General features: G+C 36.6%; 3 protein-coding genes across 9 annotated transcripts in view; 1 reads left to right on the top strand and 2 right to left on the bottom strand.

Moving 5' to 3' along the window:
• Positions 1-2,609, bottom strand: part of LOC134755915 (nuclear speckle splicing regulatory protein 1) — a 283,664-nt gene extending 281,055 nt beyond the window's left edge. The window contains exon 1 of the mRNA XM_063692600.1: positions 2,604-2,609. The gene's annotated coding sequence lies outside the window, so the exon portion shown is untranslated. The remainder of the gene's footprint in view (positions 1-2,603) is intronic.
• The window catches only part of LOC134755913 (cytoplasmic tRNA 2-thiolation protein 2-A), a 177,092-nt gene that overhangs the window by 42,724 nt on the left and 115,254 nt on the right, over positions 1-19,114 (bottom strand). The window lies entirely within an intron of this gene.
• LOC134755902 (aryl hydrocarbon receptor nuclear translocator homolog) overlaps positions 1-19,114 on the top strand; it is a 44,758-nt gene that overhangs the window by 3,099 nt on the left and 22,545 nt on the right. For 6 of the 7 annotated variants that reach the window (XM_063692580.1, XM_063692576.1, XM_063692574.1 and 3 more), the window contains 7 exons: positions 9,880-10,040; positions 10,534-10,706; positions 10,787-10,934; positions 11,433-11,615; positions 13,152-13,240; positions 14,694-14,904; positions 17,516-17,666. In XM_063692580.1, the coding sequence (XP_063548650.1) occupies positions 9,880-10,040; positions 10,534-10,706; positions 10,787-10,934; positions 11,433-11,615; positions 13,152-13,240; positions 14,694-14,904; positions 17,516-17,666 (1,116 nt within the window). The remainder of the gene's footprint in view (positions 1-9,879; positions 10,041-10,533; positions 10,707-10,786; positions 10,935-11,432; positions 11,616-13,151; positions 13,241-14,693; positions 14,905-17,515; positions 17,667-19,114) is intronic. The other variant, XM_063692578.1, reaches the window with a different exon arrangement.

The raw sequence follows: 19,114 nt of genomic DNA, 5'->3' as shown, positions 1-19,114 counted from the left end.
AAGCGTTTGACTTTGTTGACCATAATATTCTCTTAGACAAACTACATGCTTATGGAATTCGCGGTAATGTTTTCTGTCTAATCCGTTCTTACCTGAGAGATAGGAAACAAATTACACAAATCAAAAGAATATCTCCCAGCACGAAAAAAGAGGAAACCTACTCATCTAACTTTAGGAGTATTTGTTATGGGGTACCCCAGGGAAGTGTGTTGGGCCCACTATTGTTTTTAATTTACATTAACGATATGCCTAAAGCTACGGTACACCCGATGGTTCTCTTTGCAGATGATAGCACCATTATTTTTTCTGGACAAAATATAGAATCATATGAAACTGACATAAATAATACCTTAGAAACTATTATAGAATGGCTTGATAACAATAATCTTAGAATAAACCTGGACAAAACAAATATTATGACATTTAAGCAAAGAACCAAATCTACTAGTTTAAACATAGTTTATAAAGGACATAAAGTGAATGAAACGGACATAACGAAATTTCTAGGATTAAGTATAGATAATAAGTTGACATGGAACACACAAACTGACAATATATGTAATAAATTAAGTAAATATTCATACGCGTTGTACAGTTTGAAAAAAATCGCAAACGAATCGACACTTTTAACCGCCTATCATGCTTATGTCACATCTAATTTAAGATATGGTATCCTTTTTTGGGGAAACTCCACCAATAAAGAATTTGTATTTAAGGCTCAGAAGAAATGCATACGAACAATTTGCGGTGTCCAAGAAAGTGAGCCATGTAAACCATTTTTCAAGAGTCTCAAAATTCTTACATTGCCATGTTTGTATATATACGAAATGGCCAATTTTGTAAATACAAACCACAGCCTATTTAGTAAGTTTAAAAGCGTTCGCCTTCAAAACAAACTAAAGTCTATGCAAAAAGTACCAAATAAAACGGCACTTTTACAAAAAAGCATACTTGGAATGGCTCACAAAATATATAACAAGTTACCGGCGAATATAATTGCATGTAAAGACAAGAATAATGTTTTTAAAAAAAACCTAAAAGCTTTTCTTACCGAGAAAGCATATTACTCTATTATAGAATTTTTGACTGAATTACCTAATTAAGATTTACTGCATGACATAACCCTGTTTTGACTATTATTGTTTTTCTGTGATATTATGATTAGCGTGTATTTTTATTGAATTTGTATGCCAATAGGCACGACATAGTGATACTGAAATATGTATTTAACATCTTGTAACTTACCTATGTTGAACAAATAAATCTTTGAATCTTTGAATCTTTTTCTCATCTTACCTTATAATAATGAGGTCGCGAGCGTGCGTCACCGGTAATGCATGAAGAGAAGGGGCAGTTTTTAAAAATTCATCAAAAAATCATGGTGGTAAATTATACAAATTGATGTATAAGAATAGTTTCAGCAAATGTTGTAGATTGTTTTAAGTATCAAAATTATGTTGAAATTAAGTCGATTTTTAGAGAAATTGTCACTTGTTTTGAAGTAATTTCTGGAGAAAATTGATTTCGTCTAACTTTCATTTACACTACTTCAAAGTCATAATAATAAAAATGTAGTCTGATAAACGTCAAGTACAGGATATGTGTAATACAAAATTACCATGTTCAGCAGTCCAAACATTACGAAATTTACAAATAAGAGCGACAAAATCAGTGCTTTACGCGCGTTTACCTAAACGTCCATCAGAAAAGCAAACATTACTAATTTAGTGAGTCTGTTTTCAAAAAATTGATCTGATAAAAGGTAAGATAAGAAGACGTGCTAATAGAAACCAGTACTTGTTATTTGAATTAGGTAACAAAAGGTGTAAAATTTCACGGACTATATCTATCAATTTTGCATTTTTGCGACTAAAATCGACACCGGCCTCTTAACCAGATTGCAGGTATGTAGGTCTACCATGTTAAAAGACTTTCTCGCTTTGTATCTGTCTTTAAATTGGTAGGTATGTGTGAGGTATTGAATGTAGTAATCAATGGAGACAGAATCTTCGAATTTCGATGTTTGCGATGTACCTAAAATACCTAAATAGACGCTTACAAAGTATTGTGCTGGCTAGTGAATACAAAGTACCATATTGTATTCCAGATATTTAATTTTGATTTACACCTCTATTGAAATGTTGTGTACCTGCAATATATGTTACACAACAAAGGCCACAAAAATATCTGACACGGTCTTATTCGTAGAGCCATAAGAGCGTGTCACATATTTTTTCGGCCTTCGAAGAGTAACATATTATTGCAGGTGGCTGTACCCTCTTCACATGTACAAAATATAGCAATTTAGTACCTGAGGGCCTACTGCAAACCACGTTCGACGTGTTGCCTCTCTGTCGCACTTGTAAATTCGTACGTAAGTGTGACAGGGAGGCAACACGTCGAACGTGGTTCGCGGTAGGCCCTCTAGAGACCTGACGCGAATATGGTAAATCTAAGTTTCGTCTGTTTGCCTCCCTGTCATTTTTGCATATTCGTGTGATAGGGACTATAGGGAGGCAGTCAGACAGAGGTGTGTATTGTCGTAATTGGCAGTTTTAAGATAACTGCCTACGTCATGCGTGTATGCAAAATTAGAAATATACTTCGAAATAATTTTCAACATAAGATTGTATTGTACCGTACCTACTTTATTTTGAATAAAATTTACCTCGAAGTTTCAAATTCCTCACAAGTATCGTAACATCAAGCTAGCGTAGCCCACGTAGCTACATAACTACGTCATTAATATGGGTAAGATGACTTTCAACATTACGGATCTAGCATAGTCTTATACAAAAACAGGAAATCATAAAAATACAAAAAAAAGTTTTTTTAGACTGATATCAATGTGTCTCATTGGGTACGGCCTCTATTGTCACCGTGCTCGAAAGATAGTATCGATTCTGGGACTACTTTACCTGCGCAAGATTTATTAGTCTTATTGTTTAAAGTTATGGCCCTCCACTTACTATTGATACATTCAACTTGACTTTTTGTTTGTACTACGCCTACTACGGTGACCAACCAAGCCAAGAATGAAATTTAATGCCAATACTAATCATAAAATTTTGTCAGTTGATCTTGTTGATAACTTGACAGCCTACTCTAGTAACTCTTTTTTTTATCGAACTTTTTATTACGCAAAAAAGACAAACTGGATGTCCACTTGTAGTTGTAGACTATGTCTAGGAAAGTTCAACAAACTATATAATTTAAAGACTTAGGAATACATAAAGCTGCTTTGCCATTATTCATTGACCCCGATACTAACAACATTCAATTAGCTAATCCTATCTCGTTTAATGGACATATTAATGAGGTAACGCATTCATCAACTTGAAAATAATTTCCATTTTTCCCACCGTCGTCAATGCGACGTTGGCGTGTGATTGGAAACGTGTCTTATCACGCGATACCTGCACTTTTCATTTGCCTTAAAATGCCAATAATGATGTATATTTTATTAACTTGTGCCGAGAGTACGAGCTGCAGTGGCAATTTAGATGTTTGTTTACGATGCTTCGGAGTATAATCATTCAGATTAGAGAATGTTTATACGTATAGGTGTTTGGTTGTTACAAATAGCGGTTTTGCTCTACAACACACTTCACTCATGTCCAGCAGAAAATAGTACATTTCGATGCTAGTGCGGAAAGTATGTCATTACTTCACGAGTACCGAGACATGCAGCACTCGCACTTGCAGGCGAGTGGCAAGACTCGGGACGAGTGAAGAATGACATTTCCGCACGTGTATGGAACGACGTTTTTTAATACAGTTGCGATAAAATAAGAAAAACAAGTAAGGAATTCGACTTTTATATTATTAATTCTGTAACATCATTGTAACGGGTGTCCCAAAAAGGACGCAAGATTTCAAGTTGCCGCCATTTTTGTATTTTAGTGCTGGCAACCCTAAAAAAAACTATTTGACAGCTGAATGTTTAGGGTTTGTAAAAATGGCGGGTTATACGAAAGATCAACGCGTTCTTTTATTGAACAATATTTCAAAAGTAAAGAAAGTTTGGCGGGTACGGTTCGAAAATTCCTTTCCCTTCCGTTCTCCTTCGGAGAAATTCAGCCGCATCTATGCAAAGTGGTCATAGAAAATTTTGACAAAAGAGTGCGTATGTGCCAGCAAAGCCTAGGAGGACATTTGCCTGACGTATTATTCCACAAATAACCCTATTTTATGTATTTCAAGATTTTATATACAAATATTATAACGAAAAAAAAAAATGTGTTTTTTATCAATTTCAAATCTTGCGTCCTTTTTGGGACACCCTTTATTTAATACAGGCGAAAAATAATGAAGTTGTTCAAAAATCAATTCTTGGGCTAAATGGCGGCGTGGCTTGGGGACAAAAGGGGCGTGGCTTGGGGGTGTGGCCCCACCCCTTCACCTGTGCGCTGGAACTCATATTTACCCTACTACGGTCCAAATTAAATTTAAAAAAGCTGGAAAACCAACTTTCCGCGCACTAAACAGCTAGGTAAAGTAGCACGTTTATTAAAAAAGTAGTTTTTTTTTAAATATTTTTGTCTTCTCCCTATCGTTGTGCTCTCGGAAAACCAAAAGCGGGCAAGACACCCTAACACAAATATATTGCTTGTGCCACACCTTCGTACTTAGGCATGTTTTAATTGAGTTGTGCCTATGAAATTTTGCATCCTAGTTAAATTTAACATACCTGGAAATTTCGGAAAATTAGAACAACGTAGATAACGTAGATTATCATTTGAAATATTCGAGAAAAAACACATTGAAAGCTAATATTGTCTTCGGTTACCGCGATAGTTACTCATGAAGTAAAATAAAACTACTTACTTTAAAATAGTTGTATTGTATAACTAGCCTTATGAACTGATTTTACAAATACAATACAAAAAATACAAAATTTTTTATTTCATAAAAAAGTACATTTTTCTGATACAGGGGATGGAGCCGCTCGCTAAGCAAACAATGCTTACACACACACACACACACACACACATGTACAACCATGCCATGGACATGTATAACCAGCCTTAAAGTTTGTAGTTTATTATGTATGTGGGTATTTTTGCACATTTTAGTTTTTCCTCAGACACCCGTTGCCCACGAACGCTGTAAAGGGTTCGAAACTAAGGACAAATTAAATTATTTTCTATGAAAATATTCATATACTTGGAAATTTCGACCCATGCCACCGTAGCCGAGCGGTTCAGGCACCTGTCCGGTAAACGGGGGACACTGGTTCGATTCCAGCTCTGGACACTGGAGGCTTTGATCATTTTTTCCTTCGTATATGACATTTATTTCAGTTTAGGGTTCGAAACGTCGGGATGTATTATAAATTCAATATACGCGATGTAATCCGTTATCATAGTTTTATTTCATATTAAAAGCTGTTATAAATTGGATTCAATAGGTTTATTTATATTAACCTAAGCACAGTGGGATTTTGGCTTGGTTGCGGAGATCCTTATTTTATTTTAAAATATGATGTGTTTTGCTGTAATAAAGCATGCTAAGTAGGGTGTCCCGAATATTTTTTTTTTAGTTTTCACTAACGCAAGACCTCTCAAAAGTTGCGTAATTAAATGTAGATTACATAAATATACTTAAAAATGGTATACAAGTACGGCATTAGGGTTCTACAGACGTTCAAAGTTTTGAAAAAATTGCATTTTTTATTCTATATGAAATGTTTAATCTTTAGCTAATTTTTCAAAACAATTAACCGTTTGTTTTATTTAGTTGTATAACATACTTGATATTATGATTTGCGTGAAATAAAATGTTACCATTGCATTAGCAGTTGTCACTACCCTCAAATTTCAACTTTTGTCTAGTACGTTTATGACTTGACTCGCGAGTGTTTTCTTTCTGTCGAAGTTATTATTTATGTTATAAAAGTACAGTTGTGTTCATTAGTTTCGATTTATAAGTATAAGTTCAAAACGTAGTGGCACTAAATGTACTATATTGGGATCGATCAAAGAACTTGATGCGCGACAGCTACCAACCATAAAGGACGTCATTCGATTTATTTTGTTTGTCAAAAATAACTTGAAATCGAACTGTAATGGAAAAGGTTCATCAAATTCAGATGTATATGCGATTGTTTCTGAAGAGATCCATAATATTTGGACCAAAGCTTCGGTTCCAACTGTCACTAAGGAACGAGTTATTCAATTACTGAAACACTATTTCGTAAAATACCAAAATTTTAAAAGATATCCCAAAATTAATCAAAATGATAGTTTTAAAAGCAGTTTTAAAGTTATGTTTAATCATCTGTGAAGCTTTTTGATGTTGCTGCTTGTAAATGCACTTCATTAGAATCTCTTACTACTCTTAATCCATCCGAAGAATTGAAATTGCTTGTCAACTTCTCGGTTAAAGTATACGCACCTATTTAGTTCCTAATAAAGAAAAATCCGTCTTTTATAGATGGATCCAAAAATATTTTCCAAATAGTTATTTATTCTCGATTTTTTTCCCGAAAATCTGAGATTTATTGTGGATTCATTCTTTTATGAATGATTTATTTATTTGCATATGAATATTGGGTTACATATGTAGGTGTTGGGTACAATATTTTGAGTTTGTTTCACCAAGATTCTACCTATACAGGTGTACATGCACTGTATATTGGCTTGATTCGCTACTAACAGTAGTAGAATTTCGCCAAATCACAGAAAATTAATAATACTACTTAATTATAATAATTATCTTACAACATAGAGATATTTATCGAGAGAAAATCTTTTTTGCCCATGCAGAAAACTTACTACTCACTAGAAAGATATCACATTCGGGACCTTGCATTGCAATGAATAATAAATGCCAGAGAAGCTGAAAATGGCACTAAACGCAGGATATTTAGACCATCTAAAATAAACTTTTCTGTTACTGTTTACACCGATATTATTATATGGCGAGTGTAATGTTTCAGCACCACCATTTCTTCGACATGTCTCTAACGAGGATCTTAAGATCATGACGAAAGATAAGTTTACTTAAGCAGTTGACTTTTCTTGTCACACAAAATCTGTAGAAAGATGTATTAAAGTGGTAACAGAGGTCTCACAAAGTGTAACAGACGCTACTTCTAGAGATGGCTTAATCAGAAACAAGTTGCTGTCTCGTGCAGAAATGCCACATTCTGGACACAAAAATTAGTCTAAATTCTAAGGGTTTGTCATTGATTATAATAGCCATTTGTTTATTTTAGTTTATTTCTGTTACTTTTGACAATTCAATACCCCTTTGACCATTCTTTTGTATTTTTTTTAGACGTACGGTATATTTCTGCGAAATCGAAAAAATAATAAATATTCAAAGGCTGGTAGAGCCCTCAAGATAACACGTAATTCAATTTTTTTTTAATTTTTCGTAATGTTTATAAATTAACGCAACTTTTGACACCTCTTGCATTAGTATACGACAAAAGTTTTTTTTTTCATACAACGTCGGGACACCCTAATGCTAAGAAACTCCCGTTGAAATATTTCACTAGATTTCGTGGTTATCGATTTTTTTCTGTGAGGTCAACGACCTTCATAAAAACGTATTTATCGAAATTTCCTAAAAGAAAACAGACTATATGATTTCGAATTAAATACATAATAATTGCACGTTCAAAATACATTCGTTGTGAAAGTTGCAGGACTCGAAGGCACAGGGACAGGTTATATTAATAATTATAAAAATGTCAAAATGTGTGGCTCCTGTGATGTTGCTTACGTCCATGGGCAACGATGACTGCTTCCCATCAGGCGGCTCGTCTGCTCGTTTGCTGACTATCACATTAAAAAAAATGTCAGAAAAGTGCTAATATTTAATTAACTATAAAGGGTCGCATTATTTTTTACCCATGAAATTAACTACATAAATGTACCTTTCAAATTGTGAAAATTGTATTAAATTACCTCTCAAGAGCTCTAGCACAATCGGATTAAGTCTCACCTCGAAATCCTTCCAAAGATATGAAATTTGGTATGTATGTTAATTAAAGGTCTCTTTTTCATGTCCATACTATTTGACATTTGGGGACCTCGAGGAATCGCAGCCATCTTGGAAAATGTGTACCATCCTGGACAAATTTGCGTTTTACTCTAAATATACGTTCTCTATGAAAATATGGTGTAAGGCAACATTAAAGCTTATTAAATTCTACACAAAAAAGTCCTAGACAACTTTGCGGAAAAAATACATCTTGTTATAGAAAATAATAGCTGAATCCAGATTTAGCGCTTATACCCTTTCAGGGGATATTCTCTTAATATGAAACTTGTATGAATATGAATTCCACTTTTGTCTATACATTATTATTATTATATACGAATGCACAGGCAGCTTAAAATAGCTGATACGTGCATATCAATGTCCTGCACTTGTGTTCTGTCCATTCGTAAAATGTTTGTCGAGTCTGTTTTTAAAGGAGTTAACTGAAGGCGCACTGATTACGGATTCGGGCAAACTGTTCCACACTTTCACTACAAGGTTAGACAGGAAGTGTCGTCTTGGGTTGCTACTACTCTGCGTCCGTGCCAGCTTCAGAGAATGTCCTCTCAGTCTGTCATTCATATTCCGAGTGAAAATGTCACTCGACCCGGGTACGTTATAGTGTCCTGTGAGTATTTTGTATGTTTCTATTAAGTCACCACGTTGCCTTCTCTGCTCCAAGGTTGTCAGGCCCAATTCCTTTAACCTATCTTCGTAAGATCGGTTGCGAAGAGATGGCACCAATTTTGTTGCTCTTCTTTGGACTCTTTCAATAAGGTTGATGTCCTTTCGGAAATATGGATTCCAAATTTGGAAGGCATATTCCAATAAGGGTCTTATAATATTTATTTCAGTTTATAGTTTAAATAGTAGTGTGTCTACTTGAAAAACCACAAATTAAAATATTTTCATAGAAAACAATTTAATTTGTTCTTAGAGTATTAATGGCAGCGCCATCTCTCTTCGCTAGCCCGTAATCACCTGAGTTGATTCAGTTAGAAGGTCGAACCATACTGTTCTACCTTAGAGATGGCCAGGGGGCGCCACAAGCCTTCGGGAATTGTCATATACTTGGAAATTTCGACCCATGCCACCGTGGCCGGATAGCCGAGCGGTTCAGGCACCTGTCCGGTAAACGGGGTACGCTGGTTCGATTCCAGCTCTGGACACTGGAGGCTTTGGTCATTTTTTCCTTCGTATATGATATTTATTTCAGTTTATAGTTTAAACTACTATTTAAACTATAAAGCGTGCTAATTTAAGTCGTCTACCTTGTTCATAAAGCACACATTACTTCGAATCCGAGCGATCGTCGGCGGCGACGGCGGCGTTCTTTGACTAGGCACGTATTTTCTTTCCTTTTCATACACTACCGTAGATATATACTAATCCTGTCTCTTTCACGCAAAGGGAAACCTTTATAAAAAGCGCTTAAAGATAAGGGTAACCCTTATTAAGAGCTAGCCTTATTTTTGGTTAGCTTTTCGGTAAGGGTTAGTCAAAGGTAAGGGTATGAATGGGCTTGCAGTTCAAAAGGGAAAGTCTTTCAATGTGTTAGCCGTGTTTAAGTGTCGCCCATTGAAAGGGTTTTATCGCGGAAAGGGTTGTCCGGTCCCTGGGGCAGCCTATCTCGCGGCGAGATACTGTCGCGCCAATCATGTGCTCGGCCTACTGGAGCGAAATATATATTGAATATAAATAGTTAAAAATATTATAGTTTATCATATGAATAATAATTTATTGATATTCATATTTTAATAGAAATCAGTCTTCATGAACATTTAAGTTTTGGTTTCAATGACTAAGCAGATTGTGACGTATCCAACTCTAATACTTAAACTCTTCTTTTAAAAAACCTTGTCTAATAATACACAACTTATCCGTTAGCCGAGAGAACCACTGTGAGATTGAACGACGGCGAAGAAACAAGATGACAGCGTACATAACAGAGTTGTCGGACATGGTGCCAACGTGCTCCGCGCTGGCACGCAAACCCGACAAGCTCACCATACTGCGTATGGCAGTAGCTCATATGAAAGCATTGAGAGGTAAGATCGGATGCACATATAACGAATATATAGTCCGACAAGAAATTGTAGAAAATTATTGAGGGCGCCACTTCCTTCGTAATTGTCATATTTTTGACGTAAAATGCTTAAAAATGGCAACAAATTAGTATGTTTTTTTTTTAGTTCCATTTTATTTAATTTTGACTATTTTATGTCGCACTATAACCATATTTGTTTACCAGCTGCTTTTCTCTCTTTCCAGCCACTCTATGCCCTATAAAGTATCTGTCCGTCCATATGTCACACCCATTTTACTTGAAAAGTATAAGGTATATTTTGCAATTTGGAACATAAAATACCCCCAATACAACATTTGACATCTGAACTGGACAGTTAAAAAAAACTCATTAATGACTTTGTTGTTGAAGGTTGAAATAGCATCATAAAGTGATGACGTATGTGCGTATGCCTTATTATATTATATTTTAGAGTTTGTAGATCGGTTAATATGAATAGTTTTCCTATTTTCCAGGCACAGGCAATACTTCCACGGATGGCACATACAAGCCATCGTTTCTGACTGACCAAGAACTGAAGCATTTAATCCTTGAAGCGGCAGACGGATTCCTGTTCGTCGTTAGTTGTGATTCTGGTCGCGTCATCTACGTCAGCGACAGTATAGCTCCAGTACTTAATTATTCTCAGGTACGAGTTTTTTTATTTTATTAAACTAATAAAAATGCAAACTTATTACTGTCGAATTAATTTTAACCTTTATATTTTAGGGAGAATGGTATTCCTCATCTTTTTATGACCATGTGCATCCAGAGGATACCGAGAAGGTTCGAGAGCAGTTGAGCACTCAAGAACCACAAAATACAGGACGCATTTTAGATCTGAAAACCGGAACGGTGAAGAAAGAAGGACATCAATGTAAGTTTATTAAGCACGCTCTATTACGCTTTTAAATTGTTACATGTAATAGAATATTAATGGTATAGTATAGACAATTAAGCTGATCTGCACACATGTACGCAGAAACACACAGTTGTCTGTAATCCATAGTTCTAGGGGACTACGGCCCTAATTCCTGTCACTCAAGAGAGTCGGTGCATGGGACTTATAAACAAGAGATAATAACATAATAATATGAGAGACTGAAGAAAAGACGCGATCCATACAGATTTTCGTAACATTGACCCGCCTGTTGACATCTCTATTGCACTCCCATTATTATAATAGCTGTCTCGCCCATGATGCCGGCCGTCAATGTCACTTTGCGAGCGTGACATCAATAGAAGTGTCTTATAAGAAAAAAGTGGGACATGAACATATTTTTGTTTTTTTAAACGGGGCTCGAAACAAAAAATATTTTCCTTACATTATAGGTTAGTTTTGATGATGATTCAATAATGTGTGGTTTCCATGCAGCGTCCATGCGGCAGGTGATGGGCTCGCGGCGCGGCTTCATCTGCCGCATGCGCGTGGGCGGCTCGGCCGAGGGCGCGCACCTCGGCCGCCTGCGCGCGCGCAACTCGCTGGGGCCCTCGCACGACGGACACAACTACGCCGTCGTCCACTGCACCGGCTACATTAAGAACTGGCCGCCTACAGGTACACCATCATATGCCATTTTATATTTCTGCTTGGGCCTTGGTGGCATTTTCATTTCAAAACTAAGCGGGTCGTTGGGGGGGGGGGGGGGGGGGGGCAACACTATAATTGATTATCAATTTGAAACGAAACGACACGTTCGTAAAAATAAAACTTGAAATGAAAATGGCCATAAAATTTACAATTATTTTATATCATAACTTCATTATATTGTCTTCGGTTACCGCGATAGTTACTCATGAAATAAAACTATGAAAACGGATTATATCGCGTATATTGAATTTATAATACATCCCGACGTTTCGAACCCTTTACAGCGTTCGTGGTCAACGGGTGACTGAGGAAAAATTACAAAGTGCAAAAATACCCACATACTAAAATAATGAACAATCATAGACTACAAACTTTAAGGCTGGTTGTACATGCAAAATCGGTTCATAAGGCTAGTTATACACTACAATTATTTTCAAGTAAAGATATATATATACGCGATAAAAACTACGCCGGCTCCAACCCTACACCACGGACCCGAGAAGATTTAATTCCCTCCTAAATTGTAGGAGGGTATCCCAATATGGGACCGGCAACAAACTCGGCGGGACACATCTTTTCAAAACATCAGAATGTCCAGCATCATCCAACACTAAGGTCTCACAGTCTATGTCTCGCTTGCTCCTTTATCAGATGGACTACAGGATCCCAAGCTGGTGGTAGAGAAAAGCCATCTTCCCTATTAAAGTTTGGATATTTCTTAATCTCAATGGCCTCGCGCAGCATTCTGGGTATGTAACGCTTCTCCTTGGCAAGAACCAGAGGCTTATCAAACTTGATTGAGTGATTGGCTTTATCCAAGACATGCTCACAGACTGCAGACCTAGGTCGCCGGTGCTTGACATCAGCTATGTGTTCCTTCACCCGAGTGGAAATGCTCCGTTTCGTCTGCCCGACATATGATAGGCCACAGTCACAGTCCAGCCTGTACACTCCCGCAATCTGTAGAGGGGTATTGCATTTTACAGGCCTCAGGAATTGTGACATCTTCTTCATTGGCTTGAAATATTTTTTTATAGAAGCACGCTTCAAGATGTGGCTGATCCTGTCCGTGACCCCCCTGACAAAAGGCAGAATGAAAGGATTATAAATTCAATATACGCGATATAATCCGTTTTCATAGTTTTATTTCATCATAACTTCATTATTAATATTAACAAACTTCACTGTAGTTTCACAACCTTTACAATTCTTTATCAATCAAAGTCCCGATTGATTTAAAATTTAGCGTGTGCATTTAACTATGGCGACAATGCAGTGTTACATGACTGTAAAGCTAATAAAGGATAACCTAAATGTGGTTCTTACAGACTTCTTATACTACGCAATTACAGGAACTGTTTGTATAAAAACTTCAACCCCACTGCACTGTCGTGTTATAATCGGTCCCAATGAAACATACTTGCTATAATATAAATGAATATTTATAATAGTGATGTTGTTTACCCATTAAAGACCATAACGTTATTTGCTATGGGACATTAGACTTGTTTCCAGGCATGCAGATGGACCGGCCGGTGGACGACGAGCTGCACGCGTCCCATTGTTGCCTCGTGGCCATCGGACGACTACAGGTCAGTTTGGCCACACTCTATAAAACAATACAGTCACTCGACAAAGCCGTCTAGACAGGGCAGTCGTGCGAGGGGTGTACCGCGCGCACCCGAGTTGCATACATCGCCGTTGATAGTAACTCGGTACTACTTACAGGGCTAGCGTGTCTTCGTCCCGCCCGTTGCCCGCGACTTCGTCTGCGTAGAATTAGTATTTTGGGTAGCTCCATTTTTATCCAATCTGCTTTTTATTGATTCCCTATACCAACTTCCTTATATCCTTATTTGAGAGACGATTCTAACTTCTAACGCCTTGATAAAATGTAAAGGCAATGATTCAATTTGAGCATAATAGTTACATCATTGTCAGGCGATGCATCAATTATCTCACTTTCGGGGTGGAAGTGAGATAATTTTCACCCTCTTAAGGGTTGCTTTCCGGGAAAAAAAACTATCCTATATCCTTCCCCGGGACTCAAACTATCTCTATGTCAAATTTCAACTGAATGGGTTCAGCGGTTTAAGCGTGAAGACGTAACACAGAGACAGACAGACTTTCGCATTTATAATATTAGTATGGATTACGCGGCCTTAAAGTATGTGACAACCCTACTGTGTTCTTGTGAGGGGTCGGCATTTACGCAAACATCAAAGGCGTCGGTCCACTGTTACTTTTTACACTGTGGTTTGACAATACGTATATATATAGCACCAAGGCGCATGGCACACAGCGTTGTCTCGCTCAAACATCGGAGCGACGTGCGAATCGGATGCAGTGTGCCATGCGCCTAACTAGTTAATATTATAGTGAGCTTTTTAAGTGAGACACCGAGGGGAAATTTGAAATTATGAGACTCAGGAAAAGTACTTTAGGGTGGTATTCTAACTGTCCAATATTTGATCAAATGTGCATTGCTTCTCACTCTCGCAAAATGTGAGACGCAAATACAAATTTCATCGAATAATGGACAGGTGAAATACCACCCTTAGAAATATTTATCGCTTTTGTGGTGTTACAATTTTGGTTTGTTTTGGCATATGTTGTCATGCAGAAATAAGCAAAGTGAGTGTCCTTCTATTAAAACTACTCCAAGTTTCTTCATTGTTGCCTACTTCTTATTATTTTATTAAATAATGTAATGAAATATTATAGGGGAAACCCGAATTTTTTTTGTTGTGGTAAAAAATATTCAAAATTATGAAAATATTTTTTTTATTGTTAAATTAAAAGCTAAAAATCGGAACAGCAGAATTTAGTCAACTTTGGCAATAAAAAAATTTTTCATTCAACAGATCGGTGCTAACTGCACTGCAAAGGGATCATCCCTCCTCCATGTTCTGCAACTTGCAAGTGAAGACAATTGACAATTCCTTACTTGTCAACTTGAACTATGAATCGTAGACTAATGAAAAATGTTCTAGTGATATGGTTCCAAAGTGTGATTTGTAATGTTGTTCCGTATCGGCGGCGCAGGTGACATCGACACCGAACGCGGCCGAGGGCAGCCTGTGCAGCGGCGGCGTGGAGTTCGTGTCGCGGCACGCCGTGGACGGCCGCTTCACCTTCGCGGACCAGCGCGCCGCGCAGGTGCTGGGCTACGCGCCCGCCGACCTGCTCGGCAAGCTGTGCTACGAGTTCTACCACCCGGAGGACCAACAGCATATGAGGGACAACTTCGATCAAGGTTGGTGATGAAGCCGGAACCGGAGTTAGGTGAACCGCGTCCTTCTCGCTTGTGAACCGAGTCCGACTCCGAGTGAAGTGAAGGTCTGTGTTTCAGCTTGGGCAAATGCTTTTCTATTTCGAATGTCCGGATGTTGTGAAGCCGTATTTATCAACCGATGCAAGTGAAAGGACTACGAGACTAGAGTTATCTCATTTAATAGGTCTTTTTATTTTTTATTGGTTTTTTTTAATATCTATTATCTAATAAATCAATCCTTTGACGAGGGCACTTTCCCGGAGCTACTCAAAATAGCTAAAATCAAACCAATCCTAAAACCAGGCGGTACTGCAAACAACCCAAATCAATACCGGCCTATTGCTCTGCTGCCATCTGTGTCAAATTTTTTTGAAAAAACTGGCAAACAGATTATATAACTTTCTCGAAAAATATAACATCTTAGACACAAATCAACACGGATTTCGAAAACGCCATTCAACGGCTTTAGCAGTATACAAATATATAACACATATCTTAGAGCACTTAAATATAAAACAATATAGTATAGGGCTACTCTTAGACATGACTAAGGCATACGACAAAATATCCCATGAGATCTTATTGACTAAACTATACGGCATGGAAGTATGCGGCATGGCCTACAAATGGTTCCAATCATACCTACAGAATCGGAAACAATATGTCCAAATAGATTATTACGACCACCAGAGCAGAGAGGTAGCGAGCGTAAACTCTCAACTACGTCAGACCACTTGCTCCCAGGAAGGGAAGAGGGGAGGGAAGGAAGTATTTTGGCCTGTACCCTATTCTTAGCGTATATCAACGATCTGCCCAAAATTTTAGATGAAAATACAAAATGTGTCATGTTTGCAGACGACGTCTCTTTGCTGTTTAGCGCTACGGACAGTACCGAAGCTAACCTAAAACTTTCGACCCTTTTACACACTGTCAAAAAATGGCTTGCCGAGCATAATTTAGATATAAACCTACAGAAAACAAAAATTATTCAATTTAAACTGACACAGAAGAAACCATTAGAATTGCAACTACAAATAAATAAAAATACAATAGAAGAGGTAAATGATTTCAAACTGTTGGGTATAACTATAGATTCAGGGCTAAACTGGAAAGAGCATATCCAATGTCTCAAAACAAGAATAATCAAATTTATCTACGCTCTTGGTATATTAAAAGCGAACACGGATTTTGAGTCGGCTTTATCAGTATATTTTGCTTATATCTATTCCGGCCTCTCATATGGCGTACTTCTCTGGGGAGATAGCACAGACGCCAAAGATATATTCATCCAACAGAAAAAGTGTATACGAATCATAGCGAACGTACACATTCCTAACAGCTGCCGCCCTCACTTTATACGGTTTAAACTGTTAACGTTGCCCTCAATATACATAATGGAGGCTGTACAATTTGTCAGACAACACACAGAATTATTTCCATTAGAAGTCGATACGTGTAAAACTAGAAGTCAATATAGAAATAAGCTGCTACTACGTAGACCTAACTTAGCAATGTATAAGAATGGACCACAGAATAAATGTATCCAAATTTTTAATAAAATCCCTAATGCTATCAAATACGAACTAAATGAGAAAACTTTTAACTCTAAACTGAAAAGCCTATTAATAGAAAATTGTTATTACACAGTCGAATCATTCCTGGAAGATAATACGTTAGATAAATATGACACCGAATTAGTGTAAGACTGTTAACTTGACAACTTGCTGCAATCACTTTAATATTAATTTACATTCATTAAATAAATAATTATTATAATAATTTGACAAGTTAATTCAATCAGACATTATTATATCGGTGCATTGTTGACGTTGCTATTGTTGAAGTTACTAAATTAATTTATGAGACTAACTAATAGGTTACTAAACCACTGATACGCTCATATGTTAATTTTATTATTTTACCTTAATTACAATATGTAGATTAGAATTAATAGAATAGAAAAACTGTACTATTGTGTGCCCTTACAGGGTGTCAAGAACTGGCTATATAAAATGTAACACCTTATTATGTACATGACATGCAATATTGAATAAATGACTATATTTAATTATATGGACACCAAGATGAATTCCATTGCAGAACTCAAATAATGAAGTTTTAATCGAGAAGTGCGCATATACTGCTTCCTTCGATCGGTCAAACCATTTGCCGCGCTCGCCCAGCGGTTTGGAACATCTGCCCTGCAACAATTCATTTAACATTAACAATAAGGTTTTCTCAATTAATTATTCTATTCCATTTACTTACTTGGACTCTATTGCCTAGGTAACAAGGGTGACTACATTTTGTCTGAAATACCAATATCTCAGTTCTGCAATGGATTCCGTTTGGTGCCCATAGAAAGAAATGAACTACATAGAAATACCTAACTCTCATCTCTGTTGGTTTTTGAACCAGGCTCCATACAAAGTTGCCCATGGTCCTTTATGAGTAAGTTTTTTTTTATCGATTCAGTTGGATTTTGTTCATGGTTCCCATGGCAGTTAGCTTGGTCTATGACTCACAGTGCCTCCTGTAAATATCATTATGCATCGTCATGGAACTAACGAAGTGTATCTTTTTTTTTTTTCAGTATTAAAATTGAAAGGCCAGATCATATCCCTCATGTACCGGTTTCGTACCAAAACCAGGGATTGGATATGGCTGAGGACGTCAGCCTTCGCCTTTTTGAATCCGTACAACGACGATGTTGAATATATTGTCTGCACAAACACGCTAGCAAAGTGAGTACCTTTTTATAAAACTATCCGGACTATCCCCAGTCTCTACATTCATATTCGCGACCGCTTCTTCAGACAAACGTAGGCCCCATTTTCCTCCCTGGATATTGTCATTTTTACAAGTTGTATATTACTTATAGCTATGCCTCTTCGTCTGATTTTTTTCTTATTATTATAAGAGTTAGGAGCAAATAAGAAATTCCGTACAAATTTTAAAAAGCTCCTAACTCTTATAGCAAAGATAGATATAACTCCGTAATAGATGGATACAGTCTAAGGAAAAAACGTGCCTCGAAAATCAAGAAAATTTTATTCTCGTTCAGAGGGCGCTACTAGCTTTGGCCTACTGTCGTATAGATGGCGTTGACGGTTTCGTTTGTTATTTAACAATTTTAACGCATATCAATGAAAGAACATGGGTCAAAATCATAAAAATAATGAATGCAAATAAAAAAAATCATTTATCCATATTTAAATACATTTTATCGTATTTTTATAAATCTTCATTTTTAGTTTTAAAGTGTGTCGACAGATGGCAGTGAATTTACTAGGGTTACAAAATTTACTATGACAGTACCGCTCTAGTATAAGTTACTCTATGCTTATAGTAATAGAGAAATCTAACCATGACTCTTCTTCTTCTAATTTTAGTGAGAGTTAAAAAAGGGAATTGCATATAAGATTCCATTGGATCGTAATTCTCATAGTTTACCCGGAGTTTCTTTCAAAACAGAATCTCATAAGACAGTTCTTTAACCCTTTGAGCCCCATGGACATAATATTGCGTCGGCAGAAAAGTTACCTTTCTTTCCATCCCTTTCTTTGGAGCAAAATTTTTAAATTGATAGATTTAGTCGTTGAAATTATACACGTTTTGTTGCGTAATATCTAAATAACAAGTATTGGTTTCTATTAGCACGTCTTCTCATCTTGCCTTTTAATAATGAGGTCGCAAGCGTGCGTCACCGGTAATATATGAAAAGAAGGGGCAGTTTTTAAAAATTCATCAAAAACTTATGGTGGTAAATTATACAAATTGATGTATATTAATAGTTTCAACAAATGTTGTAGATTGTTTAAGTATCAAAATTACGTTGAAATTAAGTCGATTTTCAGAGAAATTGTCATTTGTTTTGAAGTAATTTCTGGAGAAAAATGATTTCGTCTAACTTTCATTTACACTACTTCAAAGTCATAATAATAAAAATGTAGTCTGATAAACGTCAAGTACAGGATATGTGTAATACAAAATTACCATGTTTAGCCGTCCAAACTTTAAGAAATTTACAAATAAGAGCGACAAAATCAGTGCTGTACGCGCGTTTACCTAAACGTTCATCAGAAAAGCAAACATTACTAATTTAGTGAATCTGTTTTCAACAAATTGATCTGATAAAAGGTAAGATAAGAAGATGCGCTAATAGAAACCAGTACTTGTTATTTCAATTAGG

This window comes from Cydia strobilella, chromosome 3 (genome assembly GCF_947568885.1).
Source record: "Cydia strobilella chromosome 3, ilCydStro3.1, whole genome shotgun sequence".
Classification (NCBI taxonomy): Eukaryota; Metazoa; Arthropoda; class Insecta; order Lepidoptera; family Tortricidae; genus Cydia; species Cydia strobilella.
The sequence above is the reverse complement of the archived record's forward strand: the minus strand, read 5'-3'. Positions and strand labels throughout refer to the sequence as shown.